The 27,639-nt window shown below is 48.8% G+C and overlaps 1 protein-coding gene across 2 annotated transcripts in view; it reads left to right on the top strand.

Annotated features, from left to right (window-relative positions):
- Positions 1-897: 897 nt before the first annotated feature.
- Positions 898-27,639, top strand: part of SLC49A3 (solute carrier family 49 member 3) — a 50,661-nt gene continuing 23,919 nt past the window's right edge. For both annotated transcript variants that reach the window (XM_064140433.1, XM_064140432.1), the window contains exons 1-3: positions 898-1,040; positions 17,799-17,957; positions 26,289-26,508. In XM_064140433.1, coding sequence (XP_063996503.1) covers positions 912-1,040; positions 17,799-17,957; positions 26,289-26,508 — 508 coding nt within the window. In that variant the 5' untranslated portion in view covers positions 898-911. The remainder of the gene's footprint in view (positions 1,041-17,798; positions 17,958-26,288; positions 26,509-27,639) is intronic.

Raw genomic sequence — 27,639 nt, 5'->3', positions numbered from 1 at the left:
ACCAGCGATTCCCGCTGAGAGACAAGGGAAGGCACCATTTATCAGCCAGGAATGCTTGCGCATGGGTCAGGCAAGCCACGCTTCCCTCTGCCCCACAGCAGACTCAACCGGGGTTCAAATGGTTTCTTCTTCCTTTTTCTCTTCTCCTCCCTTCCTATTTCCACTTCCTACTATCATGCTACTGCCGTCAGCATCCCCAAAGCACTGAAGCTGCTGCTCTAGCGCCAAGAGTTAAAAGTTACTCTTACAACACCGGAGCTGTCAGCGGGCACTTAGCGGGGCGGCTGCTGTGGCGGTTTCAACAACAAACGGAGAGAGAGAAGAGTTTGGTCTTCCCGGCGCCTCGGTAGTCCACTTTCTGAGCACCTTAGCAATCTCGTTTCTGGCTTCCCTCTGCCCGTTTGCTCCCGGCAAACCCGGCTGCGTAAGCAGTGGCAGGGTACAGCGAGGGACGGACGAACTCGCTTTGGCACGGCTCGCCGGGACGCGCCCCTCCTCCTGCCCCGTGCCGCGCCGTGCCGTGCCGCGCCGCATTGTGAGGGTACGTCGGGGCCGCCCTGGGGAGGCCGGCGAACGCGGCGGGGCGGGGCAGAGCCGTGCCGCGCCGTGCCGTGCCGTGCAGCAGTGTGAGGGTACGTCGGGGCCGCCCTGGGGAGGCCGGCGAACGCGGCGGGGCGGGGCAGAGCCGTGCCGCGCCGTGCCGTGCCGTGCAGCAGTGTGAGGGTACGTCGGGGCCGCCCTGGGGAGGCCGGCGAACGCGGCGGGGCGGGGCCGGGCGGGGCCGTGCCGTGCCGTGCCGTGCCGTGCCGCGCCGTGCCGTGCCGTGCCGTGCCGCGCCGCGCCGTGCCGTGTCGTGTCGTGTCGTGTCGTGTCGTGCCTTGCTGTGCCGTGCCCTGACGTGCGGCGCCGCGATGGAAGGTACTGAGGCAGCCAGCCTGCTAGGGGAAAGCGGCCTGGGGCGGCTGGCCCAGTTCAAGACTTACCGGCGGCGCTGGTTCTTGCTGGCCTGTGTGTGCCTGCTGAACTGTTCGAACGCCATGGTGAGTGCGGGGCGGGGGAGGGGGGACACCCCGGCCCGGCCGAGGGCCCGCCGGCCGTCCGGCTTCCTCCTCCACGGCGAGCCGCTGCCGCCGCGCAGTCTGCAGGGCAGTGCCTCCCCGCACCGCGGAGCTCCCTAGGCAGGGCAAACAGCCCTGTCTCTTCTGCCTTCCTGGGCAGGAGCTCCAGAGAGCAGTTCTGGGTGCGGCGGCTGCCGAGAGACGAGAGTGTGACAGGAGCCGGAGCCCAAACCGCCTCCTGTCGCTTCCTAGAAACAGCCAGGGCAGCTGTAGGGCTGCCCCGGTGCCCTGTCGGATCCATCCCCTCATCCTTGGAGCAGCAGGACTCAGCTCTACTTGCACATCTCAGAGAAGCCTCAGCCTGGCCGTGCCTTAGGGACCGAATAAGAACCTTTACCTCTTGAACTTGCTTCTCTGGTTGCGACTTCGACCCACGCATCTCTTTGTGACCGGTGGGGTCCGAGGCATGTTGGGTGATGGTAGGGGAAGGGCAGGATGGGGTAGGCAGGGGTGTGTGTGTGATGTAGAAGAGCACATCGGGAAGTGCCGCAGCTAGACTGGGATGGAGCAAAATGTATTCTGGAGCAGTGGTGAAATTCCTCCTGGGTCTGTTTCATAGGCCTTGGGGAGGAAAATTACATATTCGGCATCTCTGAGGGTCAGATGTTTCAAACTTAAGAATAGGAAAGCAGTGTTGAAACCGCATGGGTAGAGGAGCAGAAGTTATCTCTGCCTTATTGCTTGCCTATGACAGCAGATTTATCTGGTCAGGAAAAGGAACAGGTAAGTTTGCTTTTGGGGTCTGTTGCATATGCAGGACAGTGTAGCAGTTCTGCACTAAGTATGCTGGCATGTGAACTTACTGAAAAAACAAGGATGCCAAAGTTCACCTGTTGGACAGATTAAAACCAAGTTCAGTAATTACTGAGCTGAACACACAAACTTTCCTCTTAGCACGTCCTAGTACATGGATGTGGTATGTCCCAATGTTTGCTCATCATGTCAGTGACGATGTCGATAATTATCAGACAGAATTATTCATGTGTGTGCTGCGAATGCAGACTGTCAGGCAGCCAAGGTCAGGCATTGCAACCTGCAGACATTTAAATGCTGGGAGGAAAGGGTGGATATTCCATGATGCAAGAATTCCAGAGTAGGGCAACTGGGAAACATAGTAAGAATTTGGCTGTGTATGGAAACAACAACAAAAAAAAAAAAATTGAATGTGCAAACAAATGTCTAAAGGCAAATCAGTGTATCCTTCAGGAGTGTAAACAAGTGTCCTGCAGAACAGGAATGTGAAACGCTCTGTAGTTGCTTGAATTGGCCTAGCACAAGGACATGATGTAGCAAGGAAAAACACATAAGACATCTAGAAGTGGACAGTGACAGCACGGATGAAAGAAGCTGTATGAGACCTTGTACATGCTTTGACTTTGCTGAAACCTTAACAGTGAAACTGGAAGGCTACTTAAAAAGGTCATTTAAATGCATCTGCATGTGTGGCTGTGTCACGAATTAGGTTACTGAAAGATTCATATCTCTGAGAGATTGCAATTTATTAGCTTGTCTTACCTGCCTCCTGACTGCCTGCAGTGTTATCTTCCACAGAATGAACCTAAGCCTGAATGTCACAGCTTTGAAATTATGTGCTTAATAAATACCCTAGGGTGTAAATACTGTTTCTGAACCACTGCAAAAGTCTGGGATGGCAAGTACACTGACATACAAAGTTGTTGTGATGGTTTGGGTGTTACCCGTCCCCATCCCCCCACTTTGGAAATCACCCAGACTAGACTCAGCAGCTCTGGAAATTGACTGAAGCTTTATACTTACATCTTAGTACAATATAAAAGCAGATAGTTACAATACAACAGCTATAGACAGAAATAGACAAGGTAAAAGGTAATACAGAAACACAGCAGCCCTCCCAGAAACCTGAGTCCCCATGAGGGGCTCTCAGCCACCCTTCCTCCCACCCTCTACCTTACCAAAGATGTTGCCTTATGCCCAAGGAAGATGGGAGGGTCAGCCAGAGGGCTTAGGAAGCAGATGGATTAGTCGCAAAGACAGCAGGCTAGGTTAGAGAGATGCAGCCCAAAGCCCAGACAGCGTCTGTTATCTATATTTACATTCATGTTCTTATACCTCTCAGCAAGCCTATGAGTGCAGTAGACATCACCGTCGTTTCCCTTTCACAGCCTATAATCTAATTCTTCTCCCCAAAACATTCTAGCTAGCTTCAAATTAGCACAGTTGTAACCAAGCATTTCCTAATACTAAAGCTTCTTCTAAGGGTTCACAATAGAAATCATGTTAAAGTAGAAGGGAGTGGTTGAAAGGCCATGAAATCAAAGTGGTTGGTTGCTGTTTAAAGCTCCAGATGGAAAGATGAATTTACCAGTTCTGTGGTGTGAAAACTGCCTTGCATGTTAAGATGTGTCCTTAATTACTGTGCAGTGGCGCACATAGCACTTTGTTCTGTGTATTTCTATGTCAGGCAATCTGCAAAATACAGTAAGGACACATGGCTGGAAAGAAAAAGATCATTTTCAGGATGATGCCTTTTGTACCCCACCGTTACCCATGCACAAGCACGTTTTTCTTCTACTGGCCTTCAGAGTCACAAAAAGTGGCAGATAGTAGACAGTCCTGAGAGGGAGAGGCTGTCAGTGTTAGTAAGACAAGGTAGAAGCAGTTTAACTGCAGAAAAACATACTTGGTCCTGTGGCAAGGGCAGGCTTGAGACTCTTAGTTCAGTCTGGTTTAGGATTGTGATAGATCAAAACCAAAGCAAAGTATGTGATGGAGAAAGAGGTATTCCTCTCCATTTCCTTCTGCTCCCATCATTGTGTGAAATCCCTTCTTTAATCAGAATTCTGTGGGGTAAATATGATATAACGGAGGCTTTTACACCAAGAATAGATAGCCCCTTACTCAAATCTCTATCACTGACCTTAGTTTGAAAGCCTTTATCTCTCCCTACCGCACAAAGTGGCTGCTGTCTTAACAGAGGCTGGTTCTCATTTCCTAAATAGGGTCTACTCTAGAAATTCCTTGCTGACAATGTAATGTCATTTGCATTATCCTGGGAGGACTTAAGTGGGCATCAGCGTGATTCCCTTGCTGCCTGAGATCCTGGGCAAAGATGTTCTTAGTGTAGCTAAAATTTAATCCCCATCTGATCTGCAGCTGTCTCTTGCAGCACTCCTGTCGAGGGCTTACAGAGCTGTGACTGTGGTGTCTGCTCAGATTTTTGTCAAATTGAGGGTGTGTGGGAAGCTTCCTCCCGCAGCGGAGCATGAAAGGTAAACATCAGACCCTGTGATGAGAAGTGTCCTTGGAGCCTTGAGGCTCCCAGGGGCCTGAGCCTGCAACTATGAGCAACCCACGCACAGCTGTCAGGGGGTGGAATCTGCCCGCCTCTGAGGTGGGCACAGCCCAGGGGGCTGACTCTGGCCACCCCCCCTGGGTGGGATCCTTAAGGTGTTTACTGTAAGTTAACCTATCTCTGCCTTACACTTAACCTGGAGCCAATCTGTATCCTCCACTTGTACCAATCTTGAACTAAGTCAATTGTCTACACCCCCTTTGGGGGCTATAAAGGTCGCTGTATCGCCCTAATAAATTGCACTGCTGCGCAGAAGCCACAGAGTCGACTCTCAGTGCCCCGATCTCTCGCCGCACCGGTCTCCGACCTCCAACAGATGGCGCCCGAACACACCGATTGAACCTCCGGACAACTCCAGGTACGGAAGACCCGCACCCCGGGCCCCCACCGCCAGGCCGCGGAGAAGACGGCCAGGCCGCTTCCCCCCCCACCGCTAGGCCGAGGAGAAGACGGCCAGGCCGCTCCCCCCCCACCGCTAGGCCGAGGAGAAGACGGCCAGGCCGCTTCCCCCCCCACCGCTAGGCCGAGGAGAAGACGGCCAGGCCGCTTCCCCCCCCACCGCTAGGCCGAGGAGAAGACGGCCAGGCCGCTTCCCCCCCCACCGCCAGGCCGAGGAGAAGACGGCAAGGCCGCTCCCCCCCCCCACCGCTAGGCCGAGGAGAAGACGGCAAGGCCGCTCCCCCCCCCACCGCCGGGCCGCGAAGAAAACCGCCGCCGGGCCGCTCCCCCCCCACCGTTGGGCCGCGAAGACTACCGCCGCCAGGCCGCTTCCCCCCCCACCGCCGGGCCGCGAAGACTACCGCCGCCAGGGCCGCTTCCCTCCCACCGCCGGGCCGCGAAGAGAACCGCCAGGCTGCTTCCCCCCCACCTCCAGGCCGCGAAGAAAACCGCCGCCAGGCCGCTCCCCCCCCACCCGCCGGGCCGCGAAGAAAACCGCCGCCGGGCCGCTTCCCCCCACCGCCGGGCCGCGAAGACTACCGCCGCCAGGCCGCTTCCCCCCCACCGTCGGGCCGCGAAGAAAACCGCCGCCAGGGCCGCTTCCCCCCCCCACCTCCAGGCCGCGAAGAGAACCGCCAGGCCGCTTCCCCCCCCCCCCCCCCCCCCCCCCCCCCGCCTCCTCCGGCCACGAAGGATATAGAGGCTTCCACATAAAAGGAGCTGGTGGAAACGCAAGAGATCGGACGCTACTATACCCCCTGCTGGGGAAACACGTCTCCTTTTTTTTCTCTCTTTTTTCCTTTTTTTTCTTTCTTTCTATTTTTCCTTTTTTTTCCTTTTTTTTCTTTTTTTTCTTCCCCCTCGTTAAACCCGTTACTAACCAAGGGAAAGGTGTCTGCCGATATGGACGGCCTATATAGATAGGCGTTTATTAAAAAAGAAAAAAAAAAAAAAAAAAAAAAAAAAAAGAGAAGAGTCGCCGCCCATAAATATGGGGGCAAAAATTTTAATAACGGCAGCTGGTGTGACGACAGGTGTGACCATATAGATGGGCACTTCTGGGGGCAGTGATCGTGCATAGTCAGATCCCCCCAGGGCAGTTGCCGCCGGAAGGCAAACGCACCACCCCCCCCCCCCCCCCCCCCCCCCCCCCCCCCCTTCCTTCCTTCCTTTTTTTTCTCTTCTTCCGCGCGCTTACGGAACCTTGCCGTTACCATGGAACCTCCCAGCCGCCCCTCCCTTCTTCCGCGGTTTTTTCAAAGTATTGGTGACTCCCTTTGGGGAGCTGGCAAACCGACCTCACAAGCACTTTTGGATAAACAAGTAGCAATTTCTCTCCTCTTGAACTTTTTGGAAAAGCGAGGAGTTTCCATGTCAAAGAAAAAATTGACTTCCTTAGTAGCATATGGACTAGTAAGAGGACACTTTCAAACTTCAGACTCTCTTTTTGATGAATCTGAATGGCGCCGCTGTGGCGATACTATTTTTGACCAGGCTATTGACGGTGACAAAACAGCCAAAAGCGTACAGAAGCAATGGCGTGATGTCATCAATTGCTTGAAGAAATACAGACTGGAACAGACCCTTGCAGCTACAGCAGCAGCACGGCTTGCTGACGGCTTGGACACTCGGGGGGAGAGACCACTAGAGGCAATGGTTACCCCAGCTAGCTCTCTCTTTTCCGACCTGAAAATTTCTCCAGGCACGGTGGTGCCTTTGATGACTCTCCCCAGTGCATCTACTGTTCCGATGCTGTCCGCAGTGCCGAAGCAACCAGCGCCGCTAACTCCAAACACTCCGACGCAGCCAGCAGCGCTCCAGCAACCAGCGCCGCCAACTTCAAACACTCCGACGCAGCCAGCAGCGCCCCAGCAACCAGCGCCGCCAACTCCAAACGCCCCTGACCAACCTGCTGCAGGACGTGGCCCAGGGCCGCGCCTTGCCACAAAGAGGAGATCAGGGTTTTGGATCTACGGGTGGCCTAGCCATGCTGACCCTGTCCCTGAATAGACGACCACTTGCATCAGCTATCATTAGTAATGGTCAGGACACAATAACCATGGACGTTCTCCTAGATACAGGTGCCGATATAACCATTTTTTCCATACCTGCCTGGCCCTCGCACTGGCCAGCAGGCCCAGCTAAAGACGGTATTGAAGGTGTTGGTGGAGTATCTCGGACTCTGACAAGCTCACAGCGAATCAGTATAACCATAGATGACAGGACAGGCCACGTCTTTGCAACCATCGCACCTCTCCCGCAAGGTGTAAATGCGCTGATTGGTAGGGATGTCATGACACAGATGGGAGTCGTGATGACTACTCCGCAGGTAATTTTTCAGCAGCGGCCACTGGACGGCAGCCGCCCATAATCAAACTCCAGTGGCTTTCTAGTACACCGATCTGGATAGATCAGTGGCCGCTGCGAAAGGAACGGCTGCAAGAAGCACACAAGCTCGTCGAAGAACAACTTGCTGCAGGCCATATTGTACCTTCAACCAGCCCATGGAACACCCCAATTTTTGTAATACCAAAAAGGTCAGGAAAATTTCGCCTATTACATGACCTTCGAGCTATTAACGAACAAATGCAAGTTATGGGTGCTCTTCAGCAAACACAGCCTGGTTGAATTCTCAAGATATAGACTGGGGTCTTGATGACTATGTTGGACTCTGGAATTTTACCGTTATTTTTGACTTTAATTATAATATATTTTGTATTTTGGACATTTGTTGGATAAGGTACTGATGCTTATTAATAATATTGAATTTTTAGGATAATGTTAATAATGTAGTAATTCTTAGGCAATCATGATAGAACATAATTAGCTTTTGATAGATATTATACTGATATACTATGGTAAGGCATCATATTTTATACTTATAAGTCCCTATTCACCTTTTTCTATACTAAAGATAATATGGTACCATATTCTCTTTTACACACTCACTCACACACCTTTTTTCTTTTCCTCTTCTACTAGGTTTGTAAGTTAAGACAGTATTATAGTTATATGATTTTTTTTTCTTTAACGTATAGAAATGTAGAATTTTGTCTTTTATATAAAAAAAAAAAAAAAAAAAAAAAAAAAAGGAAAAGGGGGCGAGGTGGAAGAGGAGCTAGTAAAATAAGAAGAGAGGCATGGAGAAGCACTACAGCCTTTTTGGACACATCACACAAGTAAGATCAGTGGATTTATCAGCTTAGGTATTGAATATGTTCATATTATGCTTTATCACCTGTCTGTACAGGCCCTAAGGTGGATACCAACTTGAATATGATTGGTTTGTCCTTTTATGAAGTGAGCAGAAAATCCTGCTCAGATGGCAGAATTGTGGTAAGATCTTGGGAGAGTCATAGAGATGATGATCATGAGTATTTGGATTATAAGGCATTGGATCTTGACTAATGAATTTGGGTATTTTCATGAGCTTCAATGATTGTAGCTTAATGGAATAGATTCGGTCTGGTCCCTTTGGTGAAGGCCAAAGCCCACTTAAAATTGGCATAAGTTGGCAAGTGATTTCTTTATCTCTTGCAAGGGCCCTGCAAGGGATGAAAAAACACTGCTCCAAATTCTTGAAGTGAATTGAGAGCTGTGGGAAAAGGCCTAAGCAGAATAGCCTGAAAGCAACATCTAAGACGCACTCTTGTATTATATTTGGGGGTTGGTAGTTCTTAAGCACAATCGTCAGACGTAGCTCATAGCCGAGGACTGCACTGGGAACATCAAGATCTCTGAAAAGTATGAAGTGAACTTAAAGCTATGGAGAGATACTGGACAATTCACTCGCCCACAACATCGGCTACCATAGTGAGCTAATGAAGACGTGACAGACTTGCACCCTCCAGAAGCTGTGATGCTCGTCTGGACTTTTGGGTTTTTGAACATTTGACTCACTGTCGCTTGCAGAAATAGCTTTTGGGATCATTAGCTAAGCTTGGGTGGCTGGTTTGCCAGATTGTTGTCACTAGCAAAATTCTTAACAAATGTATTCTCTTTACTTTAGCACCATTGACCTGCGCTCCCACTGAGCACAGCTCGTTTAAAATCAAACGTGGGTTGCTCAAAAGAAAAGAAGGGGGTATTGTGGGAAGCTTCCTCCCGCAGCGGAGCATGAAAGGTAAACATCAGACCCTGTGATGAGAAGTGTCCTTGGAGCCTTGAGGCTCCCAGGGGCCTGAGCCTGCAACTATGAGCAACCCACGCACAGCTGTCAGGGGGTGGAATCTGCCCGCCTCTGAGGTGGGCACAGCCCAGGGGGCTGACTCTGGCCACCCCCCCTGGGTGGGATCCTTAAGGTGTTTACTGTAAGTTAACCTATCTCTGCCTTACACTTAACCTGGAGCCAATCTGTATCCTCCACTTGTACCAATCTTGAACTAAGTCAATTGTCTACACCCCCTTTGGGGGCTATAAAGGTCGCTGTATCGCCCTAATAAATTGCACTGCTGCGCAGAAGCCACAGAGTCGACTCTCAGTGCCCCGATCTCTCGCCGCACCGGTCTCCGACCTCCAACAAGGGTGTGTGTTTTTTAATCTGAAGACCTAACATTTAAGAGTGCTTAAGGTGTGCTAACAACTACTGTGGCTGTAAACTGACACAAGCAAATAACTTCGTGTTGTTTCATTCCTGTGAACAAAGTACTTCATAGGAGAAACTACTTCTTGCTTTACTGCCGAGGACAGAGAAGTGCACAGAATAGAATCATAGAATCAACCAGGTTGGAAGAGACCTCCAAGATCATCCAGTCCAACCTAGCACCCAGCCCTAGACAGTCAACCAGACCATGGCACTAAGTGCCTCATCCAGGCTTTTCTTGAACACCTCCAGGGACAGTGACTCCACCACCTCCCTGGGCAGCCCATTCCAATGCCAATCACTCTCTCTGCCAACAACTTCCTCCTAACATCCAGCCTAGACCTCCCTTGGCACAACTTGAGACTGTGTCCCCCTCTTCTCTTGCTGTCTGCCTGGCAGAAGAGACCAACCCCACCTGGCTACAGCCTCCCTTCAGGTAGTTGTAGACAGCAGTGAGGTCACCCCTGAACCCTACCCTCCAACAGATCAACACCTGCTCCTAGCTTGGTGTCATTTGCAAACTTAGTGATGCTGGACTCAATCCCCTGGTCCAAATCATTAATAAATATATTGAACAGGACACTGAGAGTGTTTCCTGCCTTGTTCTGTGCTTATCAGTGTAAGCAAGATGGGAAGGAGGAGGGAAGCAGAGGGTTGGAGCTGGCTTACACTTGGCTGGCTGGTTCCTGACTCACCAGCCTGGAGAATTTCTGCCACCACTTAAGGGTACTTGGGAGAAGAAGGAGAGCTGTCCAAGTGGAGACTGGCATGCTCCAAGGCAGGGTGTGCACACTCCTCACCCATACCTGTCTGCTCCAGAAGTGTTCCTATAGATAGACATGCATGCACACCTGCTGCAGCCTGGCTTTTTTTTCCTGCTAGTCCTGGAAGTTTTAGAGGCTAAAGTTGGCATCTAGGCAGTGATGTGACTTTTCTGAAGATCACACCTGTGTTCTTACTTCCTAGCATGCTGTGTCAGCATGAGTGCTTTCAGTTGAGGCCAGAAGCTGTTTGCTTCTGGGCTGTATGGCCTTTGCAGATGAGGAATATGGTATAAGTGCCTTATAGTCCAGTCCCAGGGGAAGAAGATGCAGTCTGTGTGTCTCAGAAAGACATCCTGCATCACCTTGAAAGCATCATGTGGGTGCATGGGGAGGGACTGTGCTAGGACTGGGAGAGCTGCTGCAAGCAGTGCCTGCCTAGGAGTCGGCGAGCTGTTCCTGTTAAAGAGCAAAACGTCCTGTTTTGTCTAATGCATCCCTCTTGGCTCTTCCTTTTAGAGCTGAATATAGAAGGTGTTACAGAGCATTGCTATGCTGTGCACAGCTGTACAGTGAAGAGCACTCTTTGCTAGCTGATGCCACCACTTGACATGGCTTCATTTCCAGTCTTCCTGACTGCATGCACTTGCTTTTCTGCAGATAATTTTACTTCCCATGGTTAGAATCTTGTTTTGTGTGTGAGGAGGGTAGATGCTGGTTAACAGCTTGCCTTTTACAAAAAACAACTTTTCTTGGTACTGCTTCTGTCTTTTAATGCTCTTTCATCTCTGAAAATCCTGGGTCTGTGATTGTTTATGCTTCCTCACAGAGATCACACCTATTGCCTACCAAAGTATAGAGTTTGTATGGGGGTCCCACCTTCACCTATCACTTTTTTACCATTGCAGACAGAGAATTAATGGATTGAAGCTCACCAATAATTCCCTGCAGAAGTGGGAGGGAGGGTGAATGTTTGGATTCTTTGGAATGGGTGCAAGGAAGCTGGGTCCTGCAGGTGAGAATAGGTCCTGAAACTGTATGGGAGTAAAACAATAAAGGCAGCAGGATAAAGGAACTGAACCTGGAGATGGAAGTAGAAGGGAAATGAGAACAGGAGGAAAACTAGAGTGTCTGTGCCGATTTTGGGAGGAGGAAGGCTGGATCTGTGTCTGAGAATCATGGGTTTACCAAGATATCAGAAGGAGGAACAAGGAATCATTGAATTCTTTAGGTTGGAAGGATCCTTTCAATCCAGCATTTCCACAGTGAGGAAGGATGTTGGTAGCTACATGGGGTTGCTCAGAGTCTCATCCTACCTAACCTTGGATGTTTCCAGGGAGGAGGATTCTACCACCTCTCTGGACAACCTATTCAAGTGTTTCACCACTGTCATTATGAGAACTCTAAATATTTATTGTATCTAGTTTAACCCTCTTTAAGTTTAAAAGCATTACTTCTTGCCGTAGACTCATAGTGATTGGAAAAGACCTCTAAGATCAGCAAGTTCAATCATTGGTGTAACACCATCATGGCCATCAAACCTGAAATGCTGTATCTACATGTTGTTTCTTCTTAACACCTCCAGGGACAGTGACTCCACCACAGAATCACAGAATGTTAGAGGTTGGAAAGGACCTCCAGAGATCATTGAGTCCAACCCCCTTGCCAAAGCAGGGTCACCCGGGGCAGTCCACACAGGAATGCATCCAGGCAGGTCTTGAAAGCCTCCAGAGAAGAAGGCTCCACAGCCTCTCTGGACAGCCTGTTCCAGCGCTCTGTCTCCCTCACTGTATAGAAGCTTCTTCTCATGTTGAGGTGAAACCTTCTCTGTTCCAGTTTGTAGCTGTTGCTCCTTGGCTTATTGCTGCTGATCACCCAAAAGAGATTGGCCCCAGGCACTTGACCCCCACCCCTCAGATATTTGTACACATTGATCAGATCTCCTCTCAGCCTCCTCCAGACTAAACAGCCCCAGGGCTCTCAGTCTCTCTTTGTAGGGGAGATGCTTAAGTCCTCCAGTCACCCTTATTACTCTCTGCTAGACTCTCTCCAGCAGATCCCTGTCTTTCCTGAACTGGGGAGCCCAAAACTGGACACAGTATTCCAGATGGGTCTCACCAGGGCAGAGTAGAGGGAGAGAAGAACCTCTCCAGACCTGCTGGACACACTTCCATGATGCACCTCAGGCTGCCATTGGCTCTCTTGGCCACAAGGGCACATTGCTTGCTGGCCCATGCAGAACTTGCTGCCCACCAGCACTCCAGGGTCTTTCTCCCTGGAGCTGCTTTCCAGCAGGACAGCCCCAACCTGTACTGGTGCCTATTATTCTTCACTAGGTGCAGGACCCTGCACATGTCCATAGTGAACTTCATGAGGTTTGCCTTCACCCAGCTGTGCAGCCTGTCCAGATCTTGTTGGATGGCAGCACAGCCTAACCACTTCCCTGGGCAGCCTATTCCAGTGCCTGATCACTCTTCAGTTAAGAAATTTTCCTGATATCCAGTCTAAACTTGCCCTGGCACAACTCGGGGCCATTTCCTCTTGTTCTGTCACTTCATATGAGGGAGAAGTGACCAACCCTCCCCTTCACTACAGCCTCCTTTCAGGTAGCTGTAGAGAGCAGTAAGGTCACCTCTCATCCTCCTCTTCTCCAGACTAAGCAATCACACTTCCCTTAGCTGCTCCTCATAGAACTTGTTCTCCAGACCCTTCACCAGCTTTGCTGCCCTTCTCTGGACATGCTTCAGAAGCTCAGTGTCTTTGTAATGGGGAGACCAAAAAGTGAATGAATTATTTAAGGTGTATCCTCACCAGTGCCTGAGTACAAGGGCATGATCACTTCCTTAGTCCTACTGACCACACTACTTCTGATATGAGCCAGGATACTGCTGGCCCTTCCCTGGCCACCAGAGTACACTGCTGGCTCATGTTCAGATGGCTCTCATCCAGCTCCCCAGGTCTTCATTTGCCAAGTAGCTTTACAGCCTCTTTGCCCCAGGCCTGTAGTGCTGCGTGGGGTTGGTGTGACTCAAATGCAGGACCTGGCACTTGGCCTTGTGGAACCTCATACAAATGACTGCTGCCCATAGATCCAGCCTGTCCATGTCTCTCTTGCAGAGCCTTCCTGCTTTTGAACAGATGAACACTCCCACCCAATTTGGTGCCATCTCTCCTTAGGAGATTGGAGATAGGGGCAAGATGAGAACAGCTGTAACCTGTTCTTGGTTGTAGGAGTGCCCTGAGCAGGCTTGCAATTAGTGGAAAAGTGAACAGGCAGTCTATGGGAGGTGCAGGAGAAGAGGAAACATTATGTCAGCTACAGGAAAGTCAAAGGCTTGGAAGTTGAGCCATTGCCCCTCCAACATCAGTAGTAGTAGTCAGATGGTTTGAGTTTCAGTACAGCTGCTTTCACTGGTGGGCCCAAATGGTTCCAAATGCTAAAAGGGGTGTGGAGGGGGCTCTTCTGTAATTGAGAATACATAAACATTTCTGCGTTTTCCTTCTAGTGATGAGACACAGCTACCCAGTCAGCCATCTGTGTGCTGAAAGCAGTGGAAGCTGCTTTGTGGGTTTTCAGAGGGCCTCCTGTCCTCTTCATCATCATCAGCTGCTGTACTCAGAGTGTAAGCACAAGTATTCGTACTGAAGAGCATGTGCAAGCCCAGACGAGCATGCACTGGAGTTTTCACTGTCTTCAAACTCGGAGGTCACAGTGAGATGAACATGCTCCTAAGGCTTGAGCTCAGGAAAGGACTATGGGAACCACACTTGAAGAGGAAATTAAGTGTGTTGTTACAGCAGCTATTTCAACATTCTGCTAGAGCACAGCATGGGTAGGGATTGGATGGGACCTCCAGAGATCACAGAATCACAAAATGATAGGGGCTGGAAGGGACATCCAGAGATTGAATCCTACCCAGCTGCCAGAGCAGGACCTTAGAATCTAGCACAGGTAACACAGGAATGCATCCAGACAGGTCTTGAAAGTCTCCAGAGAAGGAGACTCCACAATCTCTCTGGGCAGCCTGTTGCAGTGCTCTGTGACCCTTACAGTAATGGTGGAATTTCCTGTGCCCCTTGTCCTATCACAGGGTGTGGCTGAGAAGGGTTTGTCCCCTCCCTCTTGAGCCCCAGCCCTTAGATATTTATGAACATTGTTTAGATCCCCTCTAAGTCTTCACCAGACCAAACAGCCCCAGGTCCTTCAGCCTCTTCTCACAGGGCAGTGCTCCAGCCCCTTCATCATCTTCATAGCCCTACCTTGGACTCTGTCAGGTAGATCCCTGTCCCTTCTGAACTGGGAAGCCCAAAACTGGAGGCAGTACTCCAGGTGAGGTCTCACCAGGGCAAAGTAAAGGGGAAGGAGAACCTCTGTGGATCTGCTGGCCACACTCCTCTTAATGCCTCCCAGGATCCTATTGGCCCTTCTGGCCACAAGGGCACATTGCTATCCAATGGGATAGCTTCTTGTCCACCAGGACTCCCAGGTCCTTCTCCACAGAGCTGCTTCCTAGCAGATTACCTCCCATCCTATGCTGGTGCAGGACTCTGCACTCATCCTTGTTGAACCTCATTAGGTTCCTCTGTGCCCAGCTCTGTCTGTCCATGTCTTGCTGAGTGGCTGCACAACCTCCAAGTGTCTCGGTCAAGCCCCCCAGTTTGGTATTCCAAGCCAGGGTACAGGGGCTCCCTGGCCTTGAACACCTCCAGGGAGGGAGCAGCACAACCTCTCTGGGCAATCTGTGCCAGTGTCTCACCACCCTCACTGGAAAGAACTTCTTACTAACCTTCAGTTTCAATCTCCCCTCTGCCAGTCTAAACTCATTACCCCTCTTCCTGTCATCAAAAGACCTTGTAAGTAGTCCCTACCCAGCCTTCACGTAGGCTCTTTTCAGATACTGGAAGGCCACTACAAGGTCTCATTTCTTTAAACACAATTTCTTGGTACAGTCTTTTATCACCACCATCTGGAAGGCAGCAACTCAAGAGTTGCTGTTGCTGGAAATAATACAGCTGGATTTTGTTTAGCAGCACTTTAGCACTCCATAATCAAACTAATGAGCATGCCTTGGTGATGCCTGTAGTATTTAAACTGTTACATTAGCATTTAACATTTGAATTCCCATATGGAGATCAGGTCTGGGAAAACAAGCCAGTAATGTAATTCCACCAGAATATATTATTTAAATGCATTGTTTTCAAAGCTTGTTTTATTAGAAGTCTGATCCAAGTCTCCCAGTGACCTTGAGTAGACTCCTTATCATCAATAGAATCATAGGATCTTAGAACCATAGAATGAGTCAGGGTTGGAAGGGACCACAAGGATCATCTAGTTCCCATGGGCAGGGACACCCTACCCTAGATCAGGCTGGCCACAGCCTCATCCAGCCTGACCTCAGACACCTCCAGAGACAGGGCCTCAGCCACCTCCTTGAGCAACCCATTCCAGGCTCTCACCTCTCTCATGCTGTACAACTTCCTCCTCATATCCAGTCTGAACCTACCCATTTCCAGCTTTGCTCCATTCCCCCTAGTCTTGTCACTCCCTGACATCCTGAAAAGTCCTTCCTCAGCTTTTTTGTAGGCCCCCTTCAGATACTGGAAGGCCGCAGTAAGGTCACTGTGGATCCTCCTCCATCTAACAAGAGAAAAAAGGATGGCTGGAGTTCTTCTTCAGGAAGCTCTAGTCTTTCTTCACATTTCTGCAAACTTTATCATCTTGAGTATTCAGCAGTTGCCAGGTCATTTAGTGATGAGACTGGGGAGGGGGCTGGAAGGAAAGTCTGATGTTGAGAGACTGAGAGAGCTGGGGGTGCTCAGCTTGGAGAAGAGGAGGCTTAGAAGGGACCCTATCACTCTACAACTACCTAAAAAGAAGTTATAGTCAGGTGGGGTTCAGGCTTTTCTCCCAGGCAAATGGTGACAGGACAAGAGGGCATGGTCTGAAGCTGTGCCAGGGGAGGGTTAGGTTGGATATATTAGGAAGCGCTTCCTCATGGAAAGGGTGAGTAGGCACTGGAATGGACTGCCCAAGGAGATGATGGAGTCACTATCCCTGGAGATGTTTAAGAAAAGATTGGATGTGGCACTTGGTGCCGATGTGGTGGTGTTAGGTTGTAGGCTGCACCTGATGATCTCAGAGGTCTTTTACAGCCTCAACAATTCTGTGATTCTGTGATCATCTTTTAGCAGTAGAGTAGCTTACATCCACATAATTGAAACTACTTCCTTGCTCTCAGGTTAGGCCTGTCTTTTAGGGAAGCACCAGAGAGGGCACCTTTGCAAAGAATACACAAAAATCCTTATGTTTGGGGTAGTGCCCTCATTTCTTTCTTGTAGGCATGATCTCAGAGCTTGATAGAATCTTAGAATTAACCAGGTTGGAGGAGACCTCCAAGATCATCCAGTCCAACCTAGCACCCAGCCATAGCAAGGCTTGCCATTCCTCAAGGAAATCAGAAGCAGACAGCAGCCTTATGGAATCAGTGCCTAAAGTAAGGTTTAGGGAAGTGTTTGCACATATGGGACTGGAAGTTAAAAAATGGATTGTTATTAAACTACCTTATGTGTTTCCCTGCTGTGTGCTCTGATATGTTGATTTTTTGTCTCTTTCTGAACCATTGAATGTGTGTGTAGGGCCACATGGAGTAATGTTTTTCTTGGCTGACATATAGCTAAGTTGGTTTAAGGCCATATATGGGCGCTACCATTGCAACCATAAATACCACTTTGGATTTAAGAGGCAATTAGCTGTAGAGATGGCAGACTGCTTCATGCTCATATAGGATTCAGACTTGATGTGGCCCTGGGCAACCTGCTCTAGCTGGAGGTAGCCCCGCTCACTACAGGGGGGTTGGACAAGATGACCTTTGAGTGTGATCAATGAATCTGTGATTGTGGTTTATGTCAGGTGAGTAGAGGCATCAGCAGCCAACATGTTCAACACAGAATCATAGAATCATAGAATCAACCAGGTTGGAAGAGACCTCCAAGATCAGCCAGTCCAACCTAGCACCCAGCCCTAGCCAGTCAACTAGACCATGGCACCAAGTGCCTCACCCAGTCTTTTCTTGAACACCTCCAGGGACAGTGACTCCACCACCTCCCTGGGCAGCCCATTCCAATGCCAATCACTCTCTCTGGAAGAACTTCTCCTAACATCCAGCCTGTACTTCCCCCAGCACAACTTGAGACTCTGTCCCCCCTGTTGCTGCTTGCCTGGTAGAAGAGACCAACCCCCACCTGGCTACAGCCTCCCTTCAGGTAGTTGTACACAGGAACAGAAAAAGGTACTAACCTCTGCTGCTGCCAGCTCCCAGCAGCGGGACTAAGGGATTGGAGATGAGGAAGTGGAATGAATGAGGCATGATGATATCCATGGTAAATACTCCTTCCATGGGTTAGCTGCAGATGCTGGAGAGTTGAATTTTTATTACCAGCCTTAACATTCTCATTTGAGTCCTAACTATCCTATGATAGTGAGCCCCTTCACAATGCAGGCAGTTTGAGGGGATGCTGAATTTCACTGTTCTGTTCATGTTTACCCATCTTTGCACTCTGCTCTGCAGCTGTGGCTGACGTTTGCTCCCGTTGCTGATAAGACAGCTGCCTACTTCCACATTTCCCTGGAGATGGTCAACTGGCTCTCAATAGTGTACCTCGTCATCTCGATCCCATTTGGTCTGGTAGCGACGTGGGTTCTTGACAGCGTGGGGCTCAGATGTGCTGTAAGTTGAACTGTTCTGTTCCTCTGAGGACATTTCACCTAGAGAGAGCAGTAGCTGCATCAGGCAGTAACATGCATTATGTGCTAGTTTGAAGCAAGCTGGGATGTTTTGGTAACAGAACTAGATAATGGGCAGTGAAATGAAAACAACTGTGTCTACTTCTCTCACAGTCACGCTGAGAACTCTGGGAAGAAGAAAGACTTTTTCTCCATTTTGTTTCTCACTCTTGCTTTTGCCTTAGACCTGGTCACATCTCATTAACCCTGCTCCTACTAACCCTGCTCCCTAACCTCTTGGCTGCACCTTTTTTCTTCCTGAGAACTGGGGTAAGGTTGAGAGGGCCGGGGGGAGGTGTTGGGGTGGTTTGAAAGCCCCTCCTGGGGACTCAGGTTTCTGGGAGGGGAGTTGTGCTTTTGTATTGTTTATCCTTTGTATATAACTGTATATAATTGTATATAACTGTATATATTGTAAATAGCTGCTTGTAAATTCTGCTAGCTGTAAATAAATTGCTTCATCTATATTCCCAGGGTCCGTCTGAGTTAGCTGGGGCAAATACAAAAGTGTGGGGGGGCGGGGTAACCCCCAAACCATCACATTTTTTAATTGGCTTTCCCAACGTGGGGCTAGAGATTTCAGTGAGTGGGAATTAGCTCTGGGAATTAAGATGAAGCTAATCAAGCAGCTATTGTATTTGGTTGGTGCATTGCTCTGGTCTGGCTTTGTTTACTTGGCATTTAATTGGATAAAAGGTCAAATTGTTGCTTATTTCATTGATCTGGCTTATAATAAGGCTAAAGCTAAGGTTTCAAACATGTTCTGGAGCTGGGGTGATTTTATTCTTGGTTATGCTGGTTTTAATATCTCTGAGAATATTACCAAGGACATTACAGGAGCTCTGGTCAATAATGTGACAATCAATGGAAATTCTGCTTTAAATATGGCTCTAATGAGAGTTATTCAGCCTAAGACAGGAATTCCAACTGTTTGCCTCGGGACATGCTCTTGTAAAACTGTTTTTCTTCTCACAATTTTTAATATTTGCCTCATGATTTTAATATTCATATTAATTTTGGCATTATTGGTGAAAAATTCAAAACCAGTTTCTGTAAGAGCTAGGAAAAATTCTGTGTCTCAGAAGCAGTCTCTTTCACAGCAAAACAAGGGAACACAGTTGTCGGCTTCCCCCTTGCCAGCCTCTGCCCCTCCTTCTCCAAGTGCTGGGAACACAGCCAGTGTTCCCGTCACTAACGTAAACAATGATAAGGATAACCAAAACAAGCCGCAGAGTTTAGCAGGAGCCTCAGGAGCACAGGCAGGTACCCAAAATCAGAATGTTCCTAGCAAAAATGAAAACAAGTCAGGGTTGGCAGGCATCCCAGGAGGACAGGCAAACAATCCCACTAATGCTGGTAACGCTAGCCCAGTCAGTCCAAATCCTAATGACACCAGCTCAGCCAATTCGAACCCCCAGCCAGCAGACCAGAACCAAAATCCTCCTGTTAAAAGCAAGGCAGATCTGAACTCACAAGCTCCAAGTCAGACCTCCAATAATTCAAATGCTCCAGGTCAGACCCCTAAGGATTCAAACCCTCCAAGTCAGACTCCTAAAGATTCAAATCCTCCAGCAGACACATCCAAGTCTGTTGCTGCTCAGGCCCTTCTGGCACCTGCTAAGGCAAAAGCTAAGACAAAGAGTGGTTCGCAGGAGGATGTAAGACAGGGGACCTCTGGTGATCAGCAGCAAGAGGAGGAAGAGGAGGCAGTTAGTCTGCGAGACCTTGTAGATGTGCTGAGACAACAATACTCAAGTGAGAGGAGTGCTGTGAGGTTGGCTGCCAGGAGAGAGGATGGTTCCAATGAGTTTAGGAATGCTATGAGGAAGATTGTGTTAGGCCCGGCACCACCAGAACAACAGGAAGAAGAGGAGGAAGATGACATCCAAGGCTCCAAGGATCCACTCAGAGAGGTCAGGGAAGTTAGGAAGGAATACACAAGGGAATCAGGTGAGCCAATCTTAAGCTGGCTAGTGAGATGCCGTGGCATTGGTGCTAATGCTCTGCAGGTAGGAGACAAGTCTGCCAAGCAGCTGGGACCACTCACTAAGGAGAGTGGAGTGGACAAACACCTGGCAAGTCCTCTTGGTAGGGTTAGCTTGTGGACACGCCTTCTATTGGCTGTGGCTATGAGATATCCTTCCCGAGATGATTTGCCATGGGCTGCCAAGAAGTGGAACACCGTTGAGCAGGGAATTAAGCTTCTGAAGGAGTTTGCTGTGAAGGAAGTGCTTTATGGAGATCATGGCCCTCATGAGCCTGACGATATTCCTTTGGGAACAGGTCTCATGAAGAAGCTTATTAAGCTTGCTCCTTCATCCTATGCTAACATCTTGGCCAGTAAGTTTCTAGCAAGGAGTGATAATGGAAGATCTTTCACTGTTGGTGAATTCACTGACCAGCTCAGGCAGATTGAGGACAGCTTGTCACATTCTGGTATAATCTCTGCCATACAAACTATGACCACAGAGATGAAAAATACTATGAAAGAACTGAAGGAGGACCTTAAAACCTCAATTTCCAATCTGGTAAAGGATACCGTTCCTGCATCATCTGAATGGGTGCATGTTTCTGCTGTCAGGAACAGACGCCCACCTCCTGCAAGGCAATTTCAGCCCAGGAGGAGACAAATTCCACCCAGACAGCAGCAATCACGTGCGTCACTGTGGATACTTCTGCGTGACACATACGGGGAGAACATGAACAAATGGGATGGTAAACCTACTTCAGCTCTTTCAAAGAGGGTCAGGGATCTGCAGAGTGGCAGAAACAGAGGCGGTAATGCCAGGAAAGTAGCTGTCACTTCCTCAGCTCCTGAGAGCAACTGCAATTGTTCCAACAGTTGCAATTCCTCTCACAACAACACCAATCACTGTGTACACCCTACATGCCATGTTCAGCATTAGGGGCGCCCTGCCTCCAGCCAGGAGGAGGAAAGGGATAGTGGAGAGAACCGAATCTATTGGAATGTATTCATTAGGTGGCCTGGCAGTTCAAGAGTTCGGAAATACAGGGCTTTAGTTGACACAGGTGCTCAGTGTACTTTATTGCCATCTAATTGCAAAGGGACAGAGTCAATTTCTATCTTTGGAATCACTGGTGGATCTCAAGAGTTAACTAAGGTACAGGCTGAGATCAGTTTAACTGGTAAAGAGTGGAAGACACATACTATTGTAACTGGTCCTGATGCGCCTTGCATTCTGGGAATTGACTTTTTGAGACAAGGTTGTTTCAAAGATCCTAAGGGTCATAAATGGGCTTTTGGAATAGCATCTGTAGAGATTGAGGATGATAAATTGAAATTGTCTGTTAGACCTGAACTTTCTGATGAATCTGCAGTTGTGGGACATAGAATCATAGAATCATAGAATCAACCAGGTTGGAAGAGACCTCCAAGATCATCGAGTCCAACCTATCACCCAGCCCTAGCCAGTCAACTAGACCATGGCACTGAGTGCCTCATCCAGTCTTTTCTTGAAGACCCCCAGGGACGGTGCCTCCACTACCTCCCTGGGCAGCCCATTCCAATGGGAAATCACTCTCTCTGTGAAGAACTTCTTCCTAACATCCAGCCTAGACCTACCCTGGCACAACTTGAGACTGTGTCCCCTTGTTCTATTGCTGGTTACCTGGGAGAAGAGGCCAACCCCCACCTGGCTACAATGTCCCTTCAGGTAGTTGTAGACAGTAATAAGATCACCCCTGAGCCTCCTCTTCTCCAGGCTAAACAGGCCCAGTTCCCTCAACCTCTCCTCATAGGATTTGTGTTCCAGGCCCCTCACCAGCTTCGTTGCCCTTCTCTGGACATGTTCCAGTACCTCAACATCTTTCTTGAATTGAGGGGCCCAGAACTGGACACAGTACTCAAGGTGTGGCCTGACCAGTGCTGAGTCATCATGACATAGAGGACCTGGAAGTGCCAATTGCAACTCAAACTGTTCATCATAGGCAGTACAGAACTAACCGTGACTCTTTGTTGCCCATTCATCAGCTGATTCGTCAGTTGGAGAGTCAGGCTGTCATCGAGAAAGCTCATTCACCTTTCAACAGTCCCATCTGGCCTGTGCGCAAACCTATGGGCGACTGGAGACTGACAGTTGACTTTCGTGCCCTCAACGAGGTGACACCACCCATGAGTGCAGCTGTGCCGGACATGCTGGAACTCCAGTACGAGCTGGAATCGAAGGAGGCTAAATGGTATGCAACCATAGACATTGCTAATGCTTTCTTCTCTATTCCCATAGCAAAGGAGTGCAGGCCTCAGTTTGCATTCACCTGGAGAGGTATCCAGTACCAGTTCAATCGTTTGCCTCAGGGGTGGAAACACAGCTCAACCATCTGTCACTCAGTCATCCACAATGCACTGGAGAAAGGTAAAGCTCCAGAGCACATCCAGTACATCGACGACATCATTGTGTGGGGCCAAACTGCTGAGGAAGTCTTCGAGAAAGGTAACAAAATCATTGACATTCTGTTGCAAGCAGGTTTTGCCATTAAGAGAGACAAGGTCAAAGGACCTGCCAGAGAAATTCAGTTTCTGGGAGTGCGGTGGCAGGATGGTCGCCGTTACATTCCTCAGGATGTGATCAACAAAGTCTCTACCATGGCTGTTCCCACCAGTAAGAAGGATACACTTTCTTTCCTTGGTGTGGTGGGATTTTGGAGACTACACATTCCTGGCTTCAGTCAGATTGTCAAACCTCTGCATGATGTGACTCGTAAGAGAAACAATTTCGAGTGGGGACCTGAACAACAAGCAGCCTTTGATCAAATCAAATGAGAAGTAGTCCATGCAGTGGGCTTAGGACCTGTGAGATCTGGTCCGGACATTAAAAACATTCTGTACACGGCTGCCAGTGACAATGGTCCAACTTGGAGTCTTTGGCAGAGAGCTCCAAATGAGACACGTGGTCGTCCACTTGGTTTCTGGGGACGTTGTTACAGAGGTTCAGAGACAAATTACACTGCAACTGAGAAAGAGATTCTAGCAGCCTATGAGGGAGTGAAAGCAGCTTCTGAAGTGATTGGAACTGAGTCACAATTACTTTTAGCTCCTAGACTGCCAGTTCTTAACTGGATGTTCAAAGGCAAAGGTTCATCACCACATCATGCCACAGATGCAACCTGGTCTAAATGGATGGCTTTGATAACCCAACGAGCACGAATGGGTAATCTTGACCGACCTGGTCTGGTGGAGGTGATCACCAACTGGCCGGAAGGCACAGACTGTTCCAAACCTCCGGAGGAGAAAATAACTCATGCTGAGGAAGCTCCTCCCTATGGTGATCTCTCTGATCAGGAAAAGAACTATGCTTTGTTCACAGATGGTTCCTGTCGTCTTGTTGGGAACAAGCGAATATGGAAGTCTGCAGTTTGGAGTCCAACCAGGAGAGTTACCGAAACGAAAGATGGAGAAGGAGAATCCAGTCAGTTTGCTGAGGTAAAAGCTGTTCAACTTGCTCTTGATGTGGCTGAACGTGAGAATTGGCCTATCCTTTACCTCTACACCGACTCGTGGATGGTAGCCAATGCTCTATGGGGTTGGCTGAAGGACTGGAAGAAGAATGGTTGGCAGAGGAAAGGAAAGCCTATTTGGTGTGCTGATCTATGGCAGGACATTGATGCACGGCTGGAGAGAACTCCAGTGAAGCTGCGGCACGTAGATGCACACATGCCTAAGAGCAGAGCAACTGAGGAACATCAACATAACCAGAAGGCAGATCAAGCTGCTAAGATTGCTCAAGTTGATACTAACTCTGATCTTGACATTGACCTTGATTGGAAACACCGAGGTGAGCTGTTCTTAGCTCGGTGGGCCCATGACTCATCTGGACATCAAGGTAGAGATGGAACATACCGATGGGCTCGTGATAGGTCAATTGACTTGTCCATGGACGCTATCACCCAAGTCATCTATGACTGTGACATTTGTGCTGCTATTAAGCAGGCTAAGCGAATCAAGCCCTTATGGTATGGTGAGAGGTGGTCAAAGTACAAGTATGGTGAAGCCTGGCAGATTGACTACATCACTTTACCTCGATCACGTTCTGGCAAGCAGTATGTGCTAACGATGGTAGAAGCCAGCACTGGATGGTTGGAAACCTATCCAGTTCCACATGCTACTGCACGTAACACCATTGTTGGTTTGGAGAGACAGATCTTGTGGAGACATGGAACTCCAGAGAGAATTGAGTCAGACAATGGTACTCATTTCAAGAACAATCTTGTGAAAAACTGGGCCAAAGAGCATGGTATTGAATGGATCTATCATATACCCTACTATGCACCAGCTTCAGGGAAGATTGAACGCTACAACGGTTTGCTGAAAACCACCCTCAAGGCCATGGGGGGTGGAACTCTAAAAAACTGGGACAAACATTTAGCACAAGCTACCTGGTTGGTAAATAGTAGAGGTTCTGTAAACAGAGCAGGACCTGCACAATCAGACTTGGTCCAAACAGTAGACGGTGATAAAGTTCCTGTTGTACATGAGAAGAATCTGTTAGGGAAAACTGTTTGGGTATTTTCTCCTTCGGGCGAAGGGAAACCTGTCCGAGGGGTGGTTTCTGCTGAAGGTCCTGGTCATACATACTGGGTAATGCAGGAGAATGGTGAAATCCAGTGTATTCCACAGAGAAATTTAACCTTAGCTGAGAGAGCTTAAATTCAAGCTGTTAGGAGTTTTCTGTTCTAGGTAACATTGGCGCCCAACACTGAGAGAATCTACGATAGAATCTACAGTACGTGAGCACGAACCCAACATCACCTGGGAGTCCCTGTTCTGAGCTTTTGAATCACCTACATCTGATTGAAGTGTGAACTGAACTTGTATATATAGTTTTGGTGTAAATATTGGTTTAGATTAGATTGGATAATTCTCAGCGATACTTTGAGCGAAGCAGACAAGGGGTGGATTGTGCTAGTTTGAAGCAAGCTGGGATGTTTTGGTAACAGAACTAGATAATGGGCAGTGAAATGAAAACAACTGTGTCTACTTCTCTCACAGTCACGCTGAGAACTCTGGGAAGAAGAAAGACTTTTTCTCCATTTTGTTTCTCACTCTTGCTTTTGCCTTAGACCTGGTCACATCTCATTAACCCTGCTCCTACTAACCTTGCTCCCTAACCTCTTGGCTGCACCTTTTTTCTTCCTGAGAACTGGGGTAAGGTTGAGAGGGCCGGGGGGAGGTGTTGGGGTGGTTTGAAAGCCCCTCCTGGGGACTCAGGTTTCTGGGAGGGGAGTTGTGCTTTTGTATTGTTTATCCTTTGTATATAACTGTATATAATTGTATATAACTGTATATATTGTAAATAGCTGCTTGTAAATTCTGCTAGCTGTAAATAAATTGCTTCATCTATATTCCCAGGGTCCGTCTGAGTTAGCTGGGGCAAATACAAAAGTGTGGGGGGGCGGGGTAACCCCCAAACCATCACACATTACGTGAATGACAGGTTTGCCAAAATCCTGCAGAGGATGAGCGTGTTGAAAACTCTACCCCAGTTCAGTAGTAGCTGTTAAATCACCACTGAGGTGGAGAACACACTGGGAAAAGTCAGAATAATGTTGCTTGCCTTTTCCTGCTTCAATTTTTGTTGTCTTAATATACTGATAGGGATAGGTGCTGTGACCTGACTGTGAGCAGCTTGCTGTACTTGGGTAGGGTTTGCTATGAAATATATTAGCACAGTTATTTTGTTTTCAGGGCCAGTTTGAGGTAGCAGTGGGGCAGGGTGCAAGCAAGGGACTCCTTTCAGCTCAGAGACTGGTCTGCTAAGCCAGCTTGGGGTATCTGCACAGCCTTCTCAGAGGCAAGAGTGCTGTGGAATGTGGCACTGAAATGTTAACTTGCCTAGTGGTACAGGAAGTGCAATTGTGGGATCTGTAGGCTGCATGACTCATTGCCATGATGTCTGGATTGTCACAGCAAAATATGGGTGATGGTGCAAGCTTGCAGAGTGCAATAGTCTGCTTTGTTTTTTTCATCTTATTCATGACAATCTCTGCAGTCTTGCATAAGCTACTTTGTGGTCTGTTTCTCTTGGTGGCCACTTTGCTCCCTAAGGAGACAGGTATCTTGTGCACTGTTGTATCAGGAGCATCTTGCAGTGGTCCACAGGGCTGTGGGTGGTTGGTAGGCAGCTTCCATGCAGTGTTTATTAATACCCAGTGTCTCCTGGAATGCATTTGAGACTCTGCTTGTGCTACTCTGTTGCATTAAATCCTGGCTTTGGGCTTCGTTCAACACATGAACCTTGACTGTTTCTGCTTGCTGCAGGTGATCCTGAGTGCATGGCTGAACATGACAGGTAGCATCATCCGGATGTTCAGCGTTCTGAAGTTCCTGAGCTTGGCTTCCCACAACTACTTGTACCTGATTATTGGGCAATGCTTCTGTGCACTGGCACAGCCCCTTATCATCTTTTCACCGACAAAACTGGCAGCACTGTGGTTCCCAGACCATCAGAGAGCAACAGCAAATATGATTGCATCAATGTGTAAGTCATAGAATCATAGAATGGCCTCAGTTAAAAGGGACCCTGAAATTCATTTGGTCCAACCCCTCATCCAGCCCCACACCCAGGCTGGAGGAGTGTTTGAACAGCCTGGTCTTAAACACTTATAGGGATGAGGCATACACAACTGCCCATTCCACTATCACACCACTCTTACAGTAAAGAATTTATTCCTGGTGTCTATTCTAAACCTACCCTGTACTAGTTTAAAAAATCCTTCTCCAATTTTCATGTAGTCCCCTTCAGGTACTGGAAGGCTGATATAAGGTCTCCCTGAAGCTTCCTCTTCTCCAAACTGTATAGCACAAACACTCTTATCTCATCTTCATAGGAGAGGTGCTCCAGCTCACTGATTGCCTTTGTGATCCTTCTCTGGGCCTGCTACATCAGTTCAATGCCTCTCATGTGTTGGGGGCCTCAGAGATGGGCACAGTAGTCCAGAACAGAGCAGAGGAGTAGAATCACCTTGCTTGCCCTGCTGGCCGTGCTGGGATATAGCTTACCCTCTGGGCTCCAAGTGCATAGTGCTGGCTTGTGTCCAGCTTCCCATGCACCAGTACACTCAACTCCTTTCCTGCAGGGCTGACTTCAGTCTCATCATCCCCCAGCATGTACTGCTACAGAGGATTGCCCCAAGGCATGTGCAGGACCTTGACCTTCACTTTATTGAACGTCATGAGGTTCAGACAGACCCACTTCTCTATCCTGCCTGGATCCCTCTGGATGGCATCCTGTCCCTCAGTCATGTCAACCACACTAGTCAGCTTGCTGTCTCAGAACTCATCAGAGTTTCTGAGAGTGCACTCAATCTCACTGTATCCTTGATGAAGGTCTTGAACAGCACTGGTCCCATGGGTCGCCGCTTGTCACCCATCTCCATCTGGAGATTGAGCCATTGAATACTATCCAGACAATTTCTTATCCACTGAACAATCCACCCATCAAATCCATAACACCTCCCATTTAGAGAGAAGATTGTTCTTGGGGATTGTGTCCAAGGCTTTACAGAAGTCCAGAGAGATGGTATCCATTGGTCCCCCTTTGTCCAGTGAGGTAGTCACTCTGTTCTGGGAAGCTGCTGGGTTGTTCAAGCAGGACTTGCCCTTGGTGAAG

The sequence above is a fragment of the Pogoniulus pusillus genome, chromosome Z (genome assembly GCF_015220805.1).
Source record: "Pogoniulus pusillus isolate bPogPus1 chromosome Z, bPogPus1.pri, whole genome shotgun sequence".
In the NCBI taxonomy this organism is placed as follows: domain Eukaryota; kingdom Metazoa; phylum Chordata; class Aves; order Piciformes; family Lybiidae; genus Pogoniulus; species Pogoniulus pusillus.
The sequence above is the reverse complement of the archived record's forward strand: the minus strand, read 5'-3'. Positions and strand labels throughout refer to the sequence as shown.